Consider the following 22,141-nt stretch of genomic DNA (forward strand, 5'->3'; position numbering starts at 1 on the left):
TTGTTCATGAACTTTTACTACAGTTGTTTCCCCAAGAGTCATATTAAGTGTCAGAGACATGCTTAAAATTATCCTTGCAATGCACTAATTCAAATTTTACAATTTGCAAAAGGAAAAAGTATACGATTATTCGAGATCAATAGTGAAATACAACTAAGTCATACTTTGTGATATATTTGCTTTGATCTTTAAAGATGCTATTGAATTCTTAAGGCATTTTTTTTGTTTTCTATTATACTGATCGAAAGGAAGGAAATAGGCCTTTTCAGATATATTGTGGTGCATGCTCGTCATATGACTTCTCAGTAAGATTCATAAAGCTGTGTGATTTCTTCAATAGTTAAAACTAGGCCATAGTTCAACTATGTATTTGCAGTGTATACAGCACATCTAACAATACATGATTGAGTTATTGATTTATGTATTCTTTAGATTAATAGAATCGTCAAGCTCAATAAAATTAACATGGAACCATCATTATACCTTTGGAAACATGCATTATTCATGTATCAAAGCATTGAGTGGGTAAAATGATTAATGTTAGTGCAATCCGCATTGTATAGCCATTAGCCACAAGCATGAGGATTGCCATCAGGAGCAAAAATTCAAGAAATGGCGATGTGTAGGTGAAAAATAATAATTTTGATAAATCGGATTTTTAGTTATTTAATTTTGTGAGGCAAGACTTGTTAATGTCGATAAAAAGTGATCAACAGTATAAATCATGTATTTAGAGATTGATTATTTGCTAGTGTTATCTTTGAAATACGTGCCTAACAGAATTCCAAGCCTAACTCAAAACACAAGTATTATATGACACGTCACAAAATTTTTGATGCTTCTATAAAACAAACTCCAAGAACAACTAAGGCCAACTTTTAATTATCATGATATTTGTGTGAGAGCTGCATGAGACTTGGTATTGGAAGAATCTGACCTCATTATTCTTGAATGTCCACAATCCAAGAATCTCATACATATGTAAAGTTTTTAACTGTATCGGATTTTCCAAGGTGGTTGCAAGTGTTTGAGTAACATTGTATAACTGTATCTTGGTTGAATAAAATGTTTGTATAATTCTTTCTAAAAATGTTCGAATTCCTCTATTTTTCAAATCTAGAATATTTCTAGAATTTTGATTGGGTCATGTATAAACCAACCTCATGTTCTATATAACCAAATTACCCAATTAGACCAATAAGAAATTTTATAGTTGCGTGGAGAACATGTTTCATGAGAAGTCATTTTGATTTTTTCTTTAATTCAGATGATGTAAGCTTGTATGAGTAAATGGCAAGACAGGTGCATAAATTTAGCCTGAGATTTGTGAGATTAAGCTTATTCTTTGTGTCTATTTGTGGCTGCATCTCTCTCTTTATTGGTGTGAATAAATCCAAAAGAACCCTTTGAGACTTGAAAACGGATATCAGTTATTGGCTCTAACTAATTTTTGACTATCTTTTAATGTTTACCTTTGAATATTTACCTTGATCCTTTCCAAGTTATATCGCTTGTTGGAGATAGATATCTAGCTTCATTCACAATGTTCCTTGATGCTTTCTTTAAAAGTTGATTTGCATCTGGAAAACTGGTGATACTAATGTAAGTTAGCATCTGATGCACATTACTGTGTTTGATGATTCATGAAAATACAGAAATTGTTATCATTTGATGAATATAAATTTATTCTCACATAATTAGCTGTCATGTTTAATCATCATGATTTGTGTCGCTTCTGTGTTCTGATGGTTTGGCAGCTACTCTTTCTATATATATTGGTAATATACTTTTTTTCCTTTTTCATGGTCATAATAATTCTTAGTTGCATATCATTTTATGCTGATATTAGTATATTATTACCTTTATTTATTGTCTTTAGCTGACCATTGTCTACATTTTATTTAGAGAATATTTTTTAGATGTCTAATGTGAGAGAACAATGAGCATATCATGTCATGTCTGAATTTCTAATTTGAGTTGCAGGGCAAGCCATCAGAATTTATAGTTCCATATTGGAAGTTTGCAAAGAGCTTCAGCCATTCGTTTTCCATTGGAATGAGGTTCAAGATGCGATATGAAAGTGAGGATGCAGCCGAGAGAAGGTATGGTGCATCCATATTATAATGCTTGTAAATTCTGGAGTCAAAATTAGCATTTTTAGATTTTTTCCCCCTTTTTAGGCACACAGGATTGATAACCGGGATTGGTGACTTGGACCCTGTAAGATGGCCTGGTTCAAAATGGAGATGTCTGTTGGTAAGCTTTATGCTTGTTGTTAATTTACAAAGTGAAGGGTTTCTTTGAATGTGGGGACAAGATTGCATACTGAGTTAGCATTGACCTTCTATCCTTCTATTCCCATTAACTAACACCTTAAACTGTTGATCTACCTCCTTCTATACCTTTATGCCCATTCTATAGTTTCCTTCATTTCTTGCCATACACAACTAAACAATTTCATAGATAATGACAATTTCTGCAGGTTGTATTTTTCACCATATGCATTCATTTCAGTATGCTTTCACCACCCTTTAATTAAATTGTTTATCACATTTGAGTTGTGCCTTTTCCCTCCTTTCGCTTTCATTTTTCCTGATGATACAAGTAGTGCTTTATTGAGAACAAGAATATGCATGCAGACTTCCAAATAGATATTGCAATGTAAGACAGAAGAGTGGTGCGTAATACATATTCAGTCCATAGATATGCCATCTACCAGTATTGGGAAAACAGATGCCATATTAGATGATTTTTCTCTACCTATTTTAGATTTTTGTTGTTAGAACATGGTTATTGATAATTTTAATCTGTCACAATATTTTTATAAAGAATTGTATAAAACAATCTCAAATTTTCATTCCTAAATTGACAGACTTCAAGTTTTCTCCCTTTTTTCTTTTGTTTCTTGAAGTAAAATGAGTATTCCGTTTAATGTAATGTGAATTAAAAAAGTAAAGGCAAACTTATAAAAGAGCCAGATAACAGTACTTCGATTAAGTTCGGTATATCATCAGCTTCAGTGCTCAGTCAAGGAAATGATGGCATATCACCCTCATCTGCGAGTTTTTTTGGCATCTCACTAACTTTGGCTTGACACTTAACCAACTTGATATTTTATCCAACAAGGAAGCAAGCTAACTGTTTATTGAAATATACCTTTCTGTGAAAATTTTACCTATTTTAAATGCATTACCCAAGATAATATTTCTTAGAATGATATAATTCTAAAACCTTCTAAACTTGCAAAACTTGGATTCTCAGGGAACTCCATATTTTGGTTGTCAGAATCACGAGCAAGTGTGATAGCTGCCGGCAAATGGATACTTTAGAAACACTTTTAGTAAAGAAACTCTTATGAAGCGGCTATGGATTCGAGATTCTGGGAAGTTTTTTGAAGTGAGGGTGTGGTCCTAAGTACATGATCAGGAACTAAGCTCTATGCAGAAATAAAACGAACCTACTCTAAACTACTAATTGCATTAAAAATTTCGTCATGCAAGTTTATATCAAACAGGGATCTTAGGCACTAATCTTACTCAAATTAGATCATCAAAACCTACTAGAAAAAGAGCCTTTATGTTCAATCCAAAAATTAAAGGAAAAATAAATTTGAAAAACTCTACTTAGCTGTAAGTTTTCTGCTCACCATAAAAAAAAAGCTTTCTAGAATTATGCGATCTCTTGAATCTCAATGACTTTTGACAGGGCATGTTAGAATGCTGTTTTATGTGCTTAGTTTATTCAATACCCCACATCCTTTAGACTTTTGGAATGCGGTAATAAATGTGAAATAGCAACACTTGGCATATAATCCTTCTAAGTTTTCTGGCAAGCAAGTTTGTCATCATTACTTAATGATAATATTGCTACATTAGTTGGAATATACTAAAAGTTTATGTTGTCACCATTTAACCATCAGTTGGATTATCAGTTGGATTACCCTTGTTCAACATGATTTTATCTGTAAGCCTTGACCATCTGAATCTGTTGAGCCCTTGGACTCATGACATTTGATGGTCTCTCTTGGCTTTGTTTCTTCACTCTTTTCACTTGTCCTTGCATTGTTGCTGGTTATAAAATAAACCGTAACAGCAAGTGATTTATAAGATGCTTGTGTTTTTTTTTTTAATAATTTATTTATTTATTTTAATTTTTAATTTGAGAACTGAAGCCATTTGATATCCCGTCTATTGCCTGTTATGCTTATCTATGCATCATGCATTGTTTACTGTTCAGTGATGCAGGATCATCATATATATTAAACACTAGATCTTCCAAGCCAACCTTGGTGATCATATATTAGCAGTAAATTTTCAAGATAACTTTGGATCTGTTACTACATATCCATATTTCGGTGGATACTTGAAAGTTTGCATCATCAATCATCTCTCATTGGATTTTTTCTGTTCTACTGATGACTTCTATAGTATTGGCATGCTTACAAAATGTTTAATGTCTCAAACTTCACTAGCATCTGCCCAGCTTTTCCACTTTTAACATGCAGGTTTAAATATGATTTGCACTTTCTTACAGGTGAGGTGGGATGATGATGTGGATACTGGTCGTCAGAATAGGGTGTCTCCATGGGAGATCGAGCTAACAAATTCGATTTCAGGCCATAATAGTCTCTTAGCACCGGGTTCCAAGAGAACCAAACTCTCCCTTCCCATGGTCGATCCGGATTTTTCCAGTTCCGAGTAGGTCTTTGTTGTGGCAAATGTTCGTTTGAAATTGGCAGCCTCTTCTTTTTTTCATTTTCTATGCTATATCAGTCTTTTTGTACCTTCTTTTTTCGCAGATGGAAATGGGTGTCCAGACTTTGGGGAATTTGCAAGGTTCCACAAGGTCTTGCAAGGTCAAGAATTTATAGGTTTCAGAACTCCTTATGATGGTATTGATGAATCAATTTCACAGGAAACTGAGGTAAGAAATCATCAATACTTTGATATGAGGAGATCCACCACCAATGCGAATAGCTGCATGTCAGGTGGTCCAAGTAGTGGGGTCAGAGTTCCAGTTGGAAATTCTGATTTGCCCTACAAGTGCACAGGCTTTAGTGAATCTAGTGGATTCCAAAGGGTCTTGCAAGGTCAAGAATTAGTTCCAGAAAATCCGCCATACCAAGGAGCAATAGTTAATATTCATTCAAGATATGGTGAGTTTGTCTCAATTGATGCTCTGCGTACATCTGGTGCTGGAAATAGATGTCCTGCACCAAGCCAGGGATGTACTCTTCTACAACCACTGAGGCTGCCAGTTCAAGCATTATCTCCATCTTCTGTGTTAATGTTTCAACAAGCAAGTTTTAAGCCTCCATGCTCTCAGTCATTGTATGACATGAATCAGAGGAGCAAGGATGATGGAGCATTGAGCAGAAAAGACACAACATCCTTATACTACCGGCCCCGTTATGTAGAGGGTGAAGTCATCAATGAACACCACAAAGTGGGAGTCCATTCTTCTGTACATGCTTCTAAGCCAGAGTTAAGAAATGACAAAAAAATTAGCAGCAGTGCTTGCAAGCTTTTTGGTTTTCCCCTGACTCAGAGGATTCCCTTGACAAATGAAGTGGATAGAATTGAAAGAAATTTTGAAACCAATTTCCCAACTTCAAAGTCTCAAATACCTGCCAAACCTCTTGGGCGCAGCTGCACTACTGTAAGTGCTCTTCATGCCCTGTGTGCAGCTCCCTTCTAGGAATACTTGCCTTTGTCTTTATGTCAGGATAGGTGCTGCAGGTTCACAAGCAGGGGAGTGTTGTAGTCAGGGTTGTTGATCTCTCAAAGCTTGATGGATATGATGAACTGATTTGCGAGCTTGAACAATTGTTTGATATGAAAGGACTGTTAAATGACCCACATAGAAAATGGAATGTTGTCTATACTGATGATGAAGATGATATGATGCTAGTTGGGGATGATCCTTGGCAGTTGAGTGCTAGCACCTGCCTCTCTATCCTCTGAAATATTATACATTTGTTGTACCACTGCTGCTGCCAGATACTGAAGTAAGTGTTTTCATTTCTATGCAGGGAATTTTGCAAAATTGCTTCAAAAATATTGATATGCACAAACTACGAGGAAATGCTGGCATGTGGGGATGAAGCCCGCGGTTGCTCAGATCAACCATCTTTTCCCTTCAATATTACCAGGTTTTCCTTGGGATCCAGTAAATCTTCATCATTGTCAACATAAGAGAAACTTTGTGGGCCTGAAACTATGGTAGTGTTAGACTTGGAAGTAAATTATCGTAACCGTGTGGCTTGTCTTGGCATCTATCTTTACTCTGCTCTTGTTGCTAGATTTGTCCAAGAAGCTTAAGAAGGAATTCTACTCTTTAGTTTTTGTTGTAGGGTTTGCTGCAATGTTGGTGCTTTGTCATGACAGTTTTCTGAACTCTTAACGCCACAGGGCTTCTTTGGCCTCTGCAATTTTTGTCCCTGTATTTTGTTGCCTTACTGATATTTCTTGTGCAGGATGTTTGTTTCTGATCAGGGCGGTCGGAATTCCAATTGGGTCACTTTGTCAAATGTGATTAATATACATGTCTGAATTCCTCGTATCAGGGCGTCATGGATTTAAAAGTGCTGTGGCAACGAGAATGGCTACTGGGGCTTTTATGAATGCACTTTTTAATACATTATTTTGTTTGGCAAATCAGGATGGCGAAATGGTTGGGCTGTACCAATAGTTCCAGTAGGAGAGGCGCCGAACCTTGGGATGTGAGCTCGCGTGTCTATGTCCCTTGATACGATGGAATAATTTTTTTGGTTTTTCCTGAGAAGAATAGAATAACCAGATTTATTTTGACATCTGGGCGACCTACTACAAGTTCATTCTAGTTGACTTACAGACTGCTTGTTCGAACTTTGTTGTCCCCCCTTGATATCTGGGTTTGGATTCTGGAAATCATGAACACGGTAAAGAACGGTCTCCTCGTCATAGGATGGGAGATCATTGAGTGGAAGAGGATAAAGAGTCGGGCCTTCTTGGTTGCCCTGGGGAAACAACTATCAGATTTAAATTCCCCTTTTTCTCCATCATGGCTCTTTATTCTTGTGTATGGCATTGGTGTCTTTGTTGCTGACCTTTCCTGATCAACCCATTTCAAAGATCTTCGTCAGCCCAAAAGACTCCATCGGACAGATACATTGTTTAATTACTGTTGTATTGACTTGTCGATTTTGGATAAGAAAGCATAAGATGTTCGAGAGGCATGATGCATGATTGAGCAGTTGAAGAGCTTTGAAGAGCTGAAGGTGTTCATGGTATGGTTGGGTTGGTTCGTGCCTTGTGACAATTTGGGCAGCTCAAGTAGCCAATTTAGTAGTTGAGCTAATATGTTCGCTAGGATATTTGAAATTCTGAGTATTCCCGCCAAAATCCTCGTGATTGAGGAATTGAACTAGGATTGATAAATTACCAGCACAGGGAAGTTATTCTTAAGCTTCTAAAGGCACACGCCGCAAGGAAAAAAACGCTCTGAAAGTAGCTATGGTGGGAAGTTCCTTTTCGGTAGTAAGTAGAAAGTGCTAAAGGTCTCTCAAACCCCAAGAAAAAACACGAAATACCACTCATGTTAAGAAGGAAATTTTGGTTCCTTGTCCTCTTTTCATCTTGGTTCTTGTGAACAAAAGAGTCAGTCCAGACCTTCCATTTGAGTTCATGGAGTTTATCTTTAGGTTGCGTTTGGTGATAGGATAGATTGCCGGTAATTTAAAATGAGCCTATTGGATTGCTATATTTGATATATTTTTTGGATGACAGTTCAAATTTGCTTGACAATTTGTGAGATAATCTAGATAGTCTTAGCAAAGGATAGCTATTTAAATTATCACTTTTTTAGTAATATTACAATAAAAATTTTAGATAAAATTATTTTTTAAAAAAATTACACAAAATTCATTATCCAACTTTTCCCCTCACCCCCACCCCCTCCTCCAGTGCCACCTGCGGCTCCTCTGCGCACGTGCCTTGCCTGTGGCTTCTCTGAGCACACACCCCGCTCGCGGCTCTTCCATCTCTTTTCGACTGCCCACAGCTCCTCCGCCTTGCTATCTATCACAGCTCCTCTGCCTTCGTCCCCACCACATCTCCACAGCTCCTCTGTGCTCATCCCCACCACTTTTATGGCTCCTCTATGTGTGCCTGTCCCCTCTCCCCTTCTCCCTCCTCCTAGTGCCTGTGGTTTCCCATACCCCCCTGCTTGCAACCCCCCAATGTTCCTCCGTGCTTGTCCCCACCACCTCCATGGCTCTTCTATGCATGCCTACCCTCTTCCCCCTCTCCTTCGGTCCCTGGGATCCCCACACCCTCCGATTCATCTCGTCCCCACCACCCCCATGACTCCCTGCATGGGCCCCCTCCTCTCCCCTCCCTTCGTGCCCATGGTTCCCTATACCTTCCGGCTCGCTGCTTCTTCGTGCCACCACCACACGCATACTACTCCCGCTGCTTCTCACCAGAGAGAAAGAAGAGCATCAGAAAAAAATTATCAAAAATATTTTGAAAATTTAATTTCATATTAATGATAGTCTAATTGTCATACTAAATATATCAATCAAGATTTTCAATAATTTTATTGCAACATTATATGTGTATACCAAATACAATAATTAATATTATTGATAATTTAATAGTGGCAATCTATCTTAAAATTAATCCATATTATCTTCCAAGATTGCCTGGTGATGCACCAAATGCAACCTTAGTGCCTCAAATAAATATGTATTATCAAGATTCCGATAGTTTAGCTCCTATTTATCCTAATACTAAAACTATTCATAGGCCATTTGTTAACCATAGATGCAACCGGTGAAAAAAAGAATAATATAGCAACAAATATCAATTAGAGGTGGAAGTAAGAAAGATAGATATGCAAGGCTGTGCAAGGTTGGATTTATATTGAAGTTTGAATCTTCTTCAACAAAAGGTTGAACTAAAGTGATCTAATCTCAGAATATTACAGCTTATCTGTTTAATCCCATCCAGATATGGCCCATACTAATACGTATTAAGATTTATTTTATATATTTTAGTTGATTTGGACTCTGACTAAAGATAAACCTTCGATAAAATGATAGAGATATATATGATAGTTTGATAAATTTGAGCTCTACATAATCATCATGGATAACATCCATCTTCCAATCTTTACGACTGATTCAGATACTGCTCTAATGGATGAGGTACATTATAAAAAGATTTTTATAGACCTCGTCTCTTACTCATCCGAGAGCTTTTGAGATCCTCTTCATCAGGTATGCTTGGATTAGGGTTAGGAAAGCGAGGAGCATCTAAGATTGGTTCTAGATTGCAGTTTACGGATGGCTACAGGTTGATTTTATTAGGCTGGAACAACAATGGCTGGATATATGATTATTTCTGCATTCAAGATTAAAATTTCTATCATATCCACCCCCTCCCCCCTCCTCCCGTATCTGCGGTTTCCCACACCCCCCGGCTCGCCGCTTCTCCATGCCACCACCACACCTACACCACTCTAACCGCTCTCATCAAGGAGAAAGAAGAGCATTAGGGCAAAATTACTGAGAATATTTTAAAATTTTGATTTCACATTATCAGTAATCTAATTGTCATACCAAACATGTCAATCAAGAGTTTTAGTAATTTTATTGCAACATTACCTGCGTGTACCAAATATAATAATCAACATTATTGGTAATTTGATGGTAGCAATTTATGTTGAAGACAATCCATATTACCTTCTAAAATTGCTTAGTAATGTACCAAATGCAACATTAGTGCCTCAAATAAATACGTGTTATCAAGATTCCGGCAATTTAGCTCTTATTTTGTCCAAACATTGAAACTATTCATAGGCCATTCGTTAACCATAGCTGCAAATGGTGAAAATTGCAAATGGTGAAAAAGAGAATATTATAGCAACAATACATATCAATTAGAGGTGGAAGTAAAAAAAATGGATGTGCAGGGCTGTGCAAGGTTGGATTTACGCTGAAGTTTGAATCCTCTTCAACACATGGTTGAACTAAAGAGATCCAATCTGTGTTACTCCCCCCCCAAAAAAAAAGAAAAAAAAAAAAAGGAGATCCAATCCGAGATCACAAGCCACCTAGATGGGCCTCAATTATAAGTTATTCAGAATATATGAACTACCCGTATTCTAGAATTGGATCCTTTCAGTTCAACTCATGTTCATAATACCCTGACTCTTTGGGTCGGCATGTGTGACAGGCTGCCAACCACGACAAACGCTGCACACCTGTAATCCAGTCATAGAGCTCTTGGTAAGTTAATATATATGTGCCAACTCCAAGTGGTTATTATTTATAGCGTGCCAATTCTAGCTAAATCATCCAAGGCAAATCCTTTGCAATTTATTAGATGGTTTTAGACTTCTAATTGTTTGTGCTTGGACTCACAGAGGAGCACAGTACTGCTATTCGTTGGAACTTGGAAGGAGCTTCCAAAGTAGACTTAAAAAGGTTATATATATTTGCCAGAATGTCTTTCGAAAGTTCATAGTTGGCATATCGTTTCAGGGATAATCTTTATGCCGAGCTTCTAGTGAGAAGCAAGCACGAATTCTTTGAAGTTTCAACTTCAAAGAAATCAATGGTTGCAATAAGAACTATTTTTTTCAGCACGGCAGCACATTAGGAAAAATATAGAAAGAAAAAACATATATCGAATCAATTCCGAATAAAAGGAGAAAAGGACATGTATTTTTCGTCCGTGGAACTTAATTATCATTATCGATTAAATTAAAAAGCAATTGTGAAAGGAAAAACCAATTCTTTTTGGTGAAATAGCTTCAAGCTAGGTTGTCAGCAGCTTCTCTGGTGTCACCAAATTAAGATTGATTGGCTGGATGGCAATTCTTTGAAAGACCCCATGGTATCTTCCTACAACAACGAGGACAACAGAGGTAGTGAACAAAATTAGTACGAAAGAAATCTTGCCCAAGTTCTTAATCATGCATCTTGTTTGTCCAGGAGGAATTTAATAATAAGATTCTTGTAGATAAAGTAGTGCACCTAATATTGGGATGCATTTCTTATCTATAACATTGCTCATAGCTAGTCATCCACAATATCCATCCTGCAACATTCCTCACTCATTTGGACCCTCAGATCTACCACCCTTTAGTATCGAACATTTGTACAAACAAAATTCCAAAAGTCATAAAATTCATTGTAAGGTAAAGGAGATGCGCAAATTTTATTGGAGTAGGAGCCTCGGACCAATCTCGTCTCCACCAAACATATTGAAATAATCCCCATGAACCATTTGGATACACATAGCAACCACCACGTCTTATATATTCTATTAAAAATGTACCAAAAAGGCATTTTATATATTAAAAAAATACGAAAAGTGCAAAACCCTCTCTCCCTCTACCCAACCCCATCATATCCAGCTCATTCCAGCGAGCTCACAAACCTACCTCTCTCCATATATCCCACATACGCTTCTCTCCTCCCACTCCACCACCACCACCACCACCACCACCACCACCACCACCATGGCCTCCACCACTACCACAACAATTGCACTTGTACTAGCCACATTGCTCGCCTTCACCACCTCCGGCGCCCGAGCCCAGCCGCTGGCCCCCGCCCCGACCCGGCCCCCCTCAACCTCACCGCCGTCCTGGAGAAGGGCGGCCAGTACAACACCCTCATCCGCCTCCTCCGGGCAACCCAGGTGGAGCAGCAGATCAACAGCCAGCTCAACAACTCCTTCAATGGCCTCACCGTCTTCGCCCCCACCGACAACGCCTTCAACACCCTCAAAGCCGGAACCCTCAACAGCCTCAGCCAACAGCAACAAGTTGCACTCGTCCTCTACCACGTCCTCCCTCGCTATTATAGCTTGTCCACGTTTCAGACCACCAGCAACCCGGTTCGCACCCAGGCGTCGGGCAGCAACGGTGGCGTCTACACCATCAACGTGACGAGCACGCCGAGCCAAGCGAACGTCTCCACCGGCGTCGTCGACACGCCCATCAGCAACACGCTTAAATCCGACTTCCCGCTCGCGGTTTACTCCGTCGATAGAGTCCTGCTGCCTTATGAGCTCTTTGGGGCCAAGCCACCGGCGCCGGCCCCGGCGCCGGAAAAGGAGAAGCCTGGGAAGAGTGACAGGAGCCCCACGGCAGATGGGCCGTCGGCGGCAGTCGGTTTGAAAGGGAGGGGAGCAGGGTGGAGTTTTGTGGTTGGGGTAGTGTGGGTGATGGGCATCATTGGAAGTCTTTTGTAAAGAGTGAATGAGTTCTGCTTCATTGGACTGCATTGCGTTGTGTCGCATTGTTGGTTGGTTGCATGCAATTGTGCCAGTTTGCGTTTTGATGTTTTTGTTAGTGTGTACCTGTCTATTCTTTGGATTTTTTTTTTCCTCCCTTTAATAATTTTTTTTGTTTTTTTTTGGTTTAGGGTTTTCGCGTGATTTATTAATGCATTCTGGTTTCCATCTTTGGATCTTATGAAATCAGATGTTAAGACTGGATGAAAGTAATGAAATAAAATGAGATGAAACGATATATACCAATCTCTATAAAAGAAATGGCTGTAGGTACTTTTAGATGCACAACAAAATCATGCATGTTGTGTCATGATTTTTCATGTTTTTTAAATTGCAAGTTATTGTTTTATATTCAATTGAATATGAAGTTTGTAAGTTATTTATAAATTTGAAACTAACAAATGTCAAGCTTTCAAAACCCAAAATTTTGAACTAAAAAATAGTACCATGATTTTGAGATTAATAGTAACCTTTATAATTAGTCTTGTTCTTGCTGGCATATGGGAGTGGTTCATATATATGGCTGCTGAGGCTTCTTACGAGAAAGGAGAGGAACATATCAACATCTCACTGGCGCTTGCCTACTGCCTATCCGATACTTCCATCGTTTATGTAACGTTCATTATAAAATAACCTTAAACTATGTGGCAGAAAATTTTATCATCATGCAGAGTTTCAGATCAAATGTATTAATTACCTTAGGTACGGTATAGATTTCATGCGTTGGCATCTTTGAAGTATATATCATCACCAACTAGTTAACCAACCGAAAACAAGTTTCGTTAATAAAAAAACACAAGTGATGCTCTCTCCTTGCTCCAATTAAAGTCCAAACATACTGCTGTCTATATTCTCAGATAAGATTATTTAGAAACTAGTTGTTGCATCGGCTAGGTTGCGTGCCTGGTCAACATTAATTTGGCATGGTAGATGACCCAAAGTTATCAATTACTTTCAGGAAGAGTAGAGGTTTTATCTTTGGAATATCGTATGAGAAATGGTATTCCAAGCAAATCTACATCTGCGTCAAATATTTCCCTACCCCCATATCGTTAATTAACCCAGCCAAATGAATCTGTCTCAAGGCCAAAAAATCACAAGCAATGTTTAAAGTTGGTTCCATAGTTTGTCACCTGATGGAAACTTGACTAGTTAGCTTCTTGACTTGGTCGAAGACGATTAGTACTGAATTGCTCAAGGGGTAAGAGATGAGATATAGAAGCTGGCTATTGGCTTATATTATTAAGTTCGTGAGGATTCCGTCTGTCACCCTGCGGTAAATACATGCCTTTATATCCGTTGGCTTTGGGTCCATTGCTACGGTCAGGCATTGCATGAAATATTCAACACGTAAAGTCCGACGTGCAATCAAAATATTAACAGGAGGGTGGAGAAATGTGGTTATATTTAATCTGGTTGTCTTAAATAATCTAATGACCCACTGGTTTCTTTTCAGAAACATAGTGCAGCAATTAGAAGGCAACACATGCATGCAAGCCACCTAGTACTCCATTAGAAAAGGCCCAACTTATTTGTAGATATTTCATTTCGTGTTCCAGTAGGTCATCTGGTTATCCCCACATAATATATTTCGTACATATATATATATATATATATATATTTTCTGGTAGAGTGGATGCATTAAATTAAATTAAACATGAATAGGTACATCCCTGAGAATCTAAAAATAAAATATTTAAAAATCGAACAGAAGAAACCTATAATGTTGATCTTATATGATATATACAATCAACAGCACTATCGGTCTTTCTATAAATATGAGAGACGTCAATAGCAAGCAATGACCACATCGTTCTCTAGCAGTTCTGTAACAGTGGATTAGCAAGCTATCTGACAACCGTTATGGAGTCACTACTCTTTAAACAAAGTTGTGATGCCCTAGTTGTGTGTATATATATATAGCATAATTCACATGCCAACATTGTAGTTTGGATGCCAACAGCTATATTAAAATCATTAGCACCTAAGCCTCATGGTCGTGGGTATTACCTCAAGAATAAATAAATAAATAAAAACAAAAATCTTGTAGTTGGACGATTGTCTTTGATGGGTAGCTCCAATTTTTTTGGAAATATCATGAATTGAACCCTTTTTTTTTATTTCTAGCACATATGTTGGCGGTGACTTGTTAATTTGATTCGACATTAATTTAAAATATAGAATGTTAGTTTGAGAAATAGGTTTAATAAGTTATGGGACTGGGTAGAATCCAAAGCCTTCTTAGTAGCTTTGGTTTAGAAGTCTTTGGATTAGACACACTGAATTTACCATAGTCGAAACCCAACTAGATCATATATAAAAGATGTTTAATCTTTTTGTTGTCATTTCTCGTATCGATTGAAAATCATTTTCTATTTTTCTTGTCTTCTTAAAAGGATTCTAAGCTCTTTTTCCTTTTTTCTCAACCTGAAAATTTATTGTATCAATGAATATTAGTGTGAGAAATACAGCAAATTAGGGATAGCTTTTCCTTCTTGCCCTTTCACCTCATCTCCTGAGTTTTAGATACCATAGTAAATTTGTGATAGTAACCGGCCCATCAAGGTATCCAAGTCCAGTTTGGCATGAAAGATCTATTCCTAGAAATCTTTTAGCTGTGAAGACGCTGAAATTAGATTAATATTAGTTCTTCATATGAACAAAGGTAATATGCTGGTTTAGTAGAATACAGTCACGATGGTGACGATGTAGTGATTCCCACTTATTATCTTATGTGAGACTAAGTCTCAAATACGATCCTCAACTCTTCTTCCTTTAACACACTAATCTAATCGGCTGTCTTCATGATGATATTGAGGATAAGAAGGCTCATATTTTCTAAGATCAAATGCGCAAATTGCTGACTTATTGGCCAATATTTTTACATTGTTCACCCTGGATGTTTGGGTCTGTTAGGATTTGACGCCTCGAGATTCAGCCCACATTGAGCCCACAGCGAGGTTCGCGGCGAAAAACGGAGTCCAACGAGACCAAGATCACCTGAATCGGAGCTCGGATGGAGGAGATACGAGCTTTTGAAGTCGGCACGAGAATCGAGGCGCGGAGGACCGCCGGCGACCGGCGGCAGCGGCGCGGCCGCAGGCGGCGGCGCGCGGGACGCGCGTCCCAGGCCCGCGTGGGACGCGGGACCCAGGCCCGCGCGGGACGCGCGACCCAGGCCTGCGCGGGACGCGCGTCCCAGGCCCAGGCCCGCGCGGGACGCGCGACCCAGGCCCAGGCCCGTGCGGGACGCGCGACCCAGCGGCCTGCTGGCCCATCCCCGGTCCACCGTGGACCGAGTGGTCCACGGCGCGGTCTGTGGACCGCGTGGGCGTTTCCCATGCGTTTCTCGCGGTCCACGGCCCTATTTCGTGGACCGGAGCGCGATCTAAGGGCCTAGGACGCTCCCGGTCTTGATCCGACGGTCAGGAGGGTTCTTTGGCTTGGTTTAGGATTCCTAATCCTTCTCTAATCAAATTTAAACCAGGTTTAAGCCTTTAAAAAGGTCTGAGACAAACAGAGAAGCACGGGGTTCGTTTTCTCGCCGTACGAAGGCCGTACGAACCGAGAGGAGAGAGAGAGGCGTGAGGCGCTGTGAGAGAAGGAGCAGGAGGCTCCTGGACAGCGGTCGCCAGGCTCTTCAGGGGTTCAGGGGGTCTCCAAGAGAGAGAGAGCTTTTGTGAGGGGAACTTCATGTGAGAGAGAATTGGGTGTACAAGGGTTGAGGGTGAGGTCTCCTCTTGTAAAATTTTCTTTTCATAGTGAAGTTTGCATGCCCCGTGGAGGCGAGCCCTTTTGTGGCTGATCCACGTATTTTGATTGTTTTTCCTTTTGTTTTGTTTCTTCTTTCTTCCTGCTGCATCGCGTGGTACTGAAAGGGTCTTGGGAGGTGGTGTCCTGGCCAGACATCCACCCAACAAGTGGTATCAGAGCAAGACGGTACAAGGACGCAGATTGCAGTGGTGGTGAGCAAGACTGAAGATGGAGAAAATAGGAACAATCAGGATGGAGATCAACAAGTTTGATGGTAAGAGCAATTTCTCCTTGTGGCAGGCAAGGGTGAAGGACGTGCTCATCCAACAGGGGTTGATCGATGCTCTCTTGTGCGACGAGAAGCCGACCACCATGGAGGTGCGGGATTGGAAACGACTACAGATGCAGGCGGTGAGTACCATCCGCATGTACCTGGCGGATGAGGTGGTGATCCATGTGCTGAGCGAGACTTCCCCGACGGTGCTGTGGTCGAAGCTCGAGGAGTTGTACATGGCGAAGTCTCTCACCAACACTCTTTTCCTCTGGAGGTAGTTTTACCAACTGCGGATGACTGAGGGACAGAGCGTGCAGGAGCATCTGAGCCACTTCCAGAAGATCCTCACCGACCTTCTCAGCGTTGGCGAGAACGTTGAGGAGAAGACCAGGGCGCTGGTTTTGCTGGCGTCGCTTCCTTCTTCATACGAGTCCTTGGTGACTGCTCTTCTAGTGGGGAAGAGCACTATCAAGATGGACGAGGTCACCGCGGCGATACTCCAGAACGAGGTTCTCAGGAGGGAGAACCCAGCTTCGAGCTCAGGTGTCGATAGCTCAGCTTTGGTGACTTCTGGAGGTGCAGGAGGCGGTAGACGGAGCGACAGGAGATCGCGTCGAGGGCGGTCTAAGTCCAGGAGGGACTTGAGCAAAACCAGGTGTTACCGGTGTGAAAAGTTGGGGCATCTAGCCAGAGATTGCCCTCAACTGAAAAATCGGACGGTGGCTGCTGTAGCGACGGCCGGCAGTGATTTAGATGGAGATGTCTTCGAGATATCTGACGAGGTATCTACTTCTTCCCAGCAGTGGATATTAGATTCTGCATGTCCCTATCATGTGTGTTGCAGAGAGGAGCAGTTTGACTTCCTGGAGAACAGTGAGAGCATTGTATATCTGCCGAATGGATCGAGCTGTGCGATCAGAGGCATTGGGACGGTCAGCTGGAGGACACATGACGGTGCAGTGAGGAGATTGGGGGAGGTCCGATACATACCCAATTTCAAGCGGAATCTTATCTCACTTAGCAGACTGGATTCGAGAGGCTACAGGACGGTAGCTGGTGGAGGAATCCTGAGGGTGCTACGCGGCGATAGGATTGTGCTGGAGGGGAAGAAGGGGAACAGAGGACATTATTACCTGGCAGGGAGCCCAGTGCGAGGTGGAGCATCGGGAGCCAGGTGGAGCCCAGAGCGAGGTGGAGCTCCAGGAGGCGGATCGGGCACGAGACAGGAGACTCGGGAGGACGAGAGGCGACGTCGCAAGGTAAGATTCCTATTGCCGCAGGATGATGCCCCGAGCAGGTCTCAGGTCAGGAGGAGCACAGCATACGACGGAGATGGGATCGAGCAGCCTGGCTTGACTCCCATGTTTGCCCATCCATGATCAGCAGGCGATTGCCCCAGGGCATGGGGGCGAGGAGATCCAGAAGCTCTCGGAGTTTGGAGGAGGCCGAATATCGAGTCGAGGTGGAGATTGTTAGGATTTGACGCCTCGAGATTCAGCCCACATTGAGCCCACAGCGAGGTTCGCGGCGAAAAACGGAGTCCAACGAGACCAAGATCACCTGAATCGGAGCTCGGATGGAGGAGATACGAGCTTTTGAAGTTAGCACGAGAATCGAGGCGGCGGAGGACCGCCGGCGACCGGCGGCGGGCGGCAGCGGCGCGGCCGCAGGCGGCGGCGCGCGGGACGCGCGTCCCAGGCCCGCGTGGGACGCGGGACCCAGGCCCGCGCGGGACCCAGGCCCGCGCGGGACGCGCGACCCAGGCCTGCGCGGGACGCGCGTCCCAGGCCCAGGCCCGCGCGGGACGTGCGACCCAGGCCCAGGCCCGTGCGGGACGCGCGACCCAGCGGCCTGCTGGCCCATCCCCGGTCCACCGTGGACCGAGTGGTCCACGGCGCGGTCTGTGGACCGCGTGGGCGTTTCCCATGCGTTTCTCGCGGTCCACGGCCCTATTTCGTGGACCGGAGCGCGATCTAAGGGCCGAGGACGCTCCCAGTCTTGATCCGACGGTCAGGAGGGTTCTTTGGCTTGGTTTAGGATTCCTAATCCTTCTCTAATCAAATTTAAACCAGGTTTAAGCCTTTAAAAAGGTCTGAGACGAACAGAGAAGCACGGGGTTCGTTTTCTCGCCGTACGAAGGCCGTACGAATCGAGAGGAGAGAGAGAGGCGTGAGGCGCTGTGAGAGAAGGAGCAGGAGGCTCCTGGACAGCGGTCGCCAGGCTCTTCAGGGGTTCAGGGGGTCTCCAAGAGAGAGAGAGCTTTTGTGAGGGGAACTTCATGTGAGAGAGAATTGGGTGTACAAGGGTTGAGGGTGAGGTCTCCTCTTGTAAAATTTTCTTTTCATAGTGAAGTTTGCATGCCCCGTGGAGGCGAGCCCTTTTGTGGCTGATCCACGTATTTTGATTATTTTTCCTTTTGTTTTGTTTCTTCTTTCTTCCTGCTGCATAGCGTGGTACTGAAAGGGTCTTGGGAGGTGGTGTCCTGGCCAGACATCCACCCAACAGGGTCCTTGTCTGTTGGAAATCTCTGGAATTTGCAGTCCATCTTGCATTCTTATTCTTATGTGGGGGGGGGGGCGCTTGTACCGATTGTAGGGCCATGTTTGGCTTGTCTCGGGTGTGTGTGCGTGTCTTTTTTTTTTATAATAAAAATAGAACATTCAGACAACTCTCATATTCATACACCCTAAAAGATTAGAAAAATGAATGTCCTAAAAAGATATCGGCAAAACTGAGGGGACACCCTAAGAGCCTCCATTGGAGTGATCAGCAACAAAACTCGCCATCCAACTCACAACAGTGTTCGCCTCACAATAGATATGACGGATGTCTATGGAGACACAAACGTCGAGCATCCTCCATATGTTACGAATGAGAGGATGAGTTGCAGCTATGCCCTGGCATCCCTGCATCTAGGACCACCATCATGGAAACCCCTCTACCACTAAACAGCAGTCTCAAGAGTCAGTCTCGTAAAGAAGATGCCCTCCCAGGCCGTCGGCAACTCCACCATGGGGATAATGGTCATCATGAGATGGACCCTACCAGCCACAATGAGCTTCGAATCGGGGCCATGGATCACAAACCTGTAGGGTCTACCTTTACTGTCCACCATGCTGCTATTAAAGTTAATCTTAAGGAAGATTAGAGGTAAGGGTTCCCAAGAGATAAAGATCTTTCGAGACGCTTCACGAGTAAGGAAGAGTCCCAAATGTCCCAAGTCCTTGAGATTATACTATCCAACACAACCCTCTTAAGCACAAGTCTCGCCAACTGCCATCCCGCCTAAAAAATCCTCAAATTCCAAGCAAACCAGATATGATAACCAATATAGGCGGCCCTGATGCCCACAAATCTGATGGCTTCAGTCTCCATGCCCTGATGCAGAGCCTCAAGAAAATCTAGGATAGATTGCTCCTGATGGATGGCTATAGGGATCCGAGTCTTCAACCGCCAAACTCTCCTAGCTCTCGGATAGAGAAGGCATGCTCCATCATCTCTAGGAGTGTAAGTTTGGTTCGATTTTTTCAGTTACCAAACTGAACCGAACCGAACAAGGTAAATCAGTACGATTTTTTTTGATATTTGGTGCGGTGTGGTTTTGAAATTTAAGAAATTTTAGTTTTCGGTTTGGTTCGGTTTAAAATCGATGAAAAATCGAAAACATCAAACCGCACCAAATTATCTAATCCTATTTCTATTTCTTAATATTCATGTCGGCTGCCCCCCCTTTCCAACTCTGATCCCTCAGACCCTCTCGCTCTCACCTCTCGTCGTCATATCCACATCACCCAAAATTGGAGGGTGGCGGTTTTGAAATTTTGATCGATGAACGAAGAGCCCTTCCTTCTATAGCGTGGATCCGAAGGCTGGAGGAGCAGGCAAAGGGTGGCGGCGGCGACAATGATAATGATGGAGGGCTCGAGGAGCCTAGGGAGAAGCTCATGGGCCACCTCCATGAGGTGGTAGACCGGATGAAGATCGACGTGCCACCGCCTTTCTTGGGAGGAGAGGTGGAGAAGGACGTGCCAGCATCAGCAACGACTAGGGCGCCGAAGGTAGGGCCCTTGTCGTCTGTGGTGGAGGCGACGAGGCCATGGAATCTGAGGATGAGGAGGGCTGAGGATGACATGCAAGGGGCCGATCGGGTTCGGAGGGCGGCACCTGAGCTCTAAACATGCTTCGACACCGGCGGTCTTGGAGAGAGGTGGTCAGGAGAGAATGGTCCGAATTAGATCGAAAAGCACGGAGAAGAGGGAGCGGCCCAAGAAGTGAGAATGGCGAAAATTGAATAAACTGCACCGATTCGAACCGAATAAGTCGGTTCGGTGTGGCTCAATTTTTGTTTATTTTGGATTCGGTTCGGTATCATTTTTTTCTTATTTGATTTTTTTCGATTTGGTATAATTTGATGCAATTCAAACCAAACCGCATCAAATTACACCCCTAATCATCTCCTCCCCCCTCCCTCCAACCCTACAACTAGGACAAGAGGGGGTAATATCCATCCCCTAATCTCTCAGTAGTGCTTTGGGGGGTAGACGGCTCCAGACGACCTTCCAAAGGAATAATCTGATCCTCAAATAAATTTGAAATCTTCAGATTCATGTGGCATCCAAGCTCGTGGTCTGCTTTCCCCTGTAAATATCATACAAGTCCTTAGATACCACTCTCAAAGTGCATGAGGACTGTCAAACCCTAACATCTGAGCCCTCCAGAAGGGGAATCGCCTGCAAGAGGACCCAGTCGACCAACTCATAGTTGTAAAAGGCGCACCATGGTGCATGCCATAGTGCAAGATATAGGTTCAGTGCCTTAACAGATCCTAAGCGAGGCTCCTTACAGTGGCGCATACCTTGGTGCATAAAGCGCATAAGGCGCAAAGGTGCATATGGCGCTGGCCTTAGTGTGGTGAGGTGTAGGGAAGGGAGAAAAAAAAAGAGGAGAAATAAAGAAAGATAGGAAAAAAAAGGGATTCACATGTAAGAAAACATATTCATATGAAAATTTAAAAACAAAAGAAAAAAGAGAAGAGAAAACTTTAGCAGCAACTTCCTCTCCTAAGTACAGCAACCTCCCCTTCTTCGTATGATCTGATTAGTCTTCTTCTTCTTCTTTTCCTCCTCCTCCTCTTGCCATTATGCTCTCTATTTTTCTTCTCCTCCTCCTCTTCTTCTTTTTTCTTTCTATTATGTGCTCTCTGTCTTCTTCTTCTTCTCCTCTTCTTGCTATTGTGCTCTCTATTTTTCTCCTCCTCCTCGTCTTCTTCTTTTTTTTCGCTGTTATGCTCTCTGTCTTCTTCTTCTCTTACTGTCATGCTCTCTATTTTTTCTCTTCTTTTTCTTCTTCTTTTTCTTCTTTTCAGTTGTTATGCTCTTTGTTTTTCTTTTTTTTCTTCTACTTTAGCTGCTGTTATACTATCTGTTTGCATCTATTTTATTACTATTGAATCTTGCTGTTATTCTATCTATGTGTTTCTTATTTTTCTATATTTTTTCTCTATTAATGCTTGTTGTTTATCTCTACTATGCTCTATGTTTGCCTCTATTTTGCTGTTATTGAAGCTTGCTATCATTCTATATGTATGCTCCCTATTTTTTCTATTTTTTACTATTAATGCTTCCTGTTTATCTCTATTTTGCTATTGTTAATGACTGTTGTTGTATATTATTAATTCCTTTTTTGTTTGCTCTCATTTGCCTCTATTTTGCTGCTATTAAAGCTTGTTATTTTTATCTATATGCTCTCTGATTTTCTCTTTTTCTTTACTGTTAATGCTTGCTGTGTTTTGTTGTTATTAATGGTTGCTTTAATGTTGATTCTTTTT

The 22,141-nt window shown here is 42.0% G+C and overlaps 2 protein-coding genes across 2 annotated transcripts; both read left to right on the top strand.

Annotated features, from left to right (window-relative positions):
* The first annotated feature begins 1,290 nt into the window (after positions 1 to 1,290).
* On the top strand, positions 1,291 to 6,444 carry LOC140858719 (auxin response factor 15-like). Its single transcript, XM_073260030.1, has 8 exons — positions 1,291 to 1,302; positions 1,984 to 2,102; positions 2,181 to 2,256; positions 4,534 to 4,575; positions 4,634 to 4,697; positions 4,799 to 5,658; positions 5,730 to 5,929; positions 6,032 to 6,444. The coding sequence occupies exons 1-8, from the start codon at positions 1,291 to 1,293 to the stop codon at positions 6,192 to 6,194; spliced, it is 1,536 nt and encodes a 511-aa protein (XP_073116131.1). The 3' UTR covers positions 6,195 to 6,444.
* Positions 6,445 to 11,508: 5,064 nt separating this feature from the next.
* LOC140858675 (fasciclin-like arabinogalactan protein 6) lies at positions 11,509 to 12,415 on the top strand. The gene is given in 2 exon segments (XM_073259984.1): positions 11,509 to 11,605; positions 11,608 to 12,415. Coding segments are annotated over 2 exon segments (735 nt in total). The 3' UTR covers positions 12,246 to 12,415.
* The last annotated feature ends 9,726 nt before the right edge of the window (positions 12,416 to 22,141 follow it).

The sequence above is a fragment of the Elaeis guineensis genome, chromosome 6, assembly GCF_000442705.2.
Source record: "Elaeis guineensis isolate ETL-2024a chromosome 6, EG11, whole genome shotgun sequence".
Classification (NCBI taxonomy): Eukaryota; Viridiplantae; Streptophyta; class Magnoliopsida; order Arecales; family Arecaceae; genus Elaeis; species Elaeis guineensis.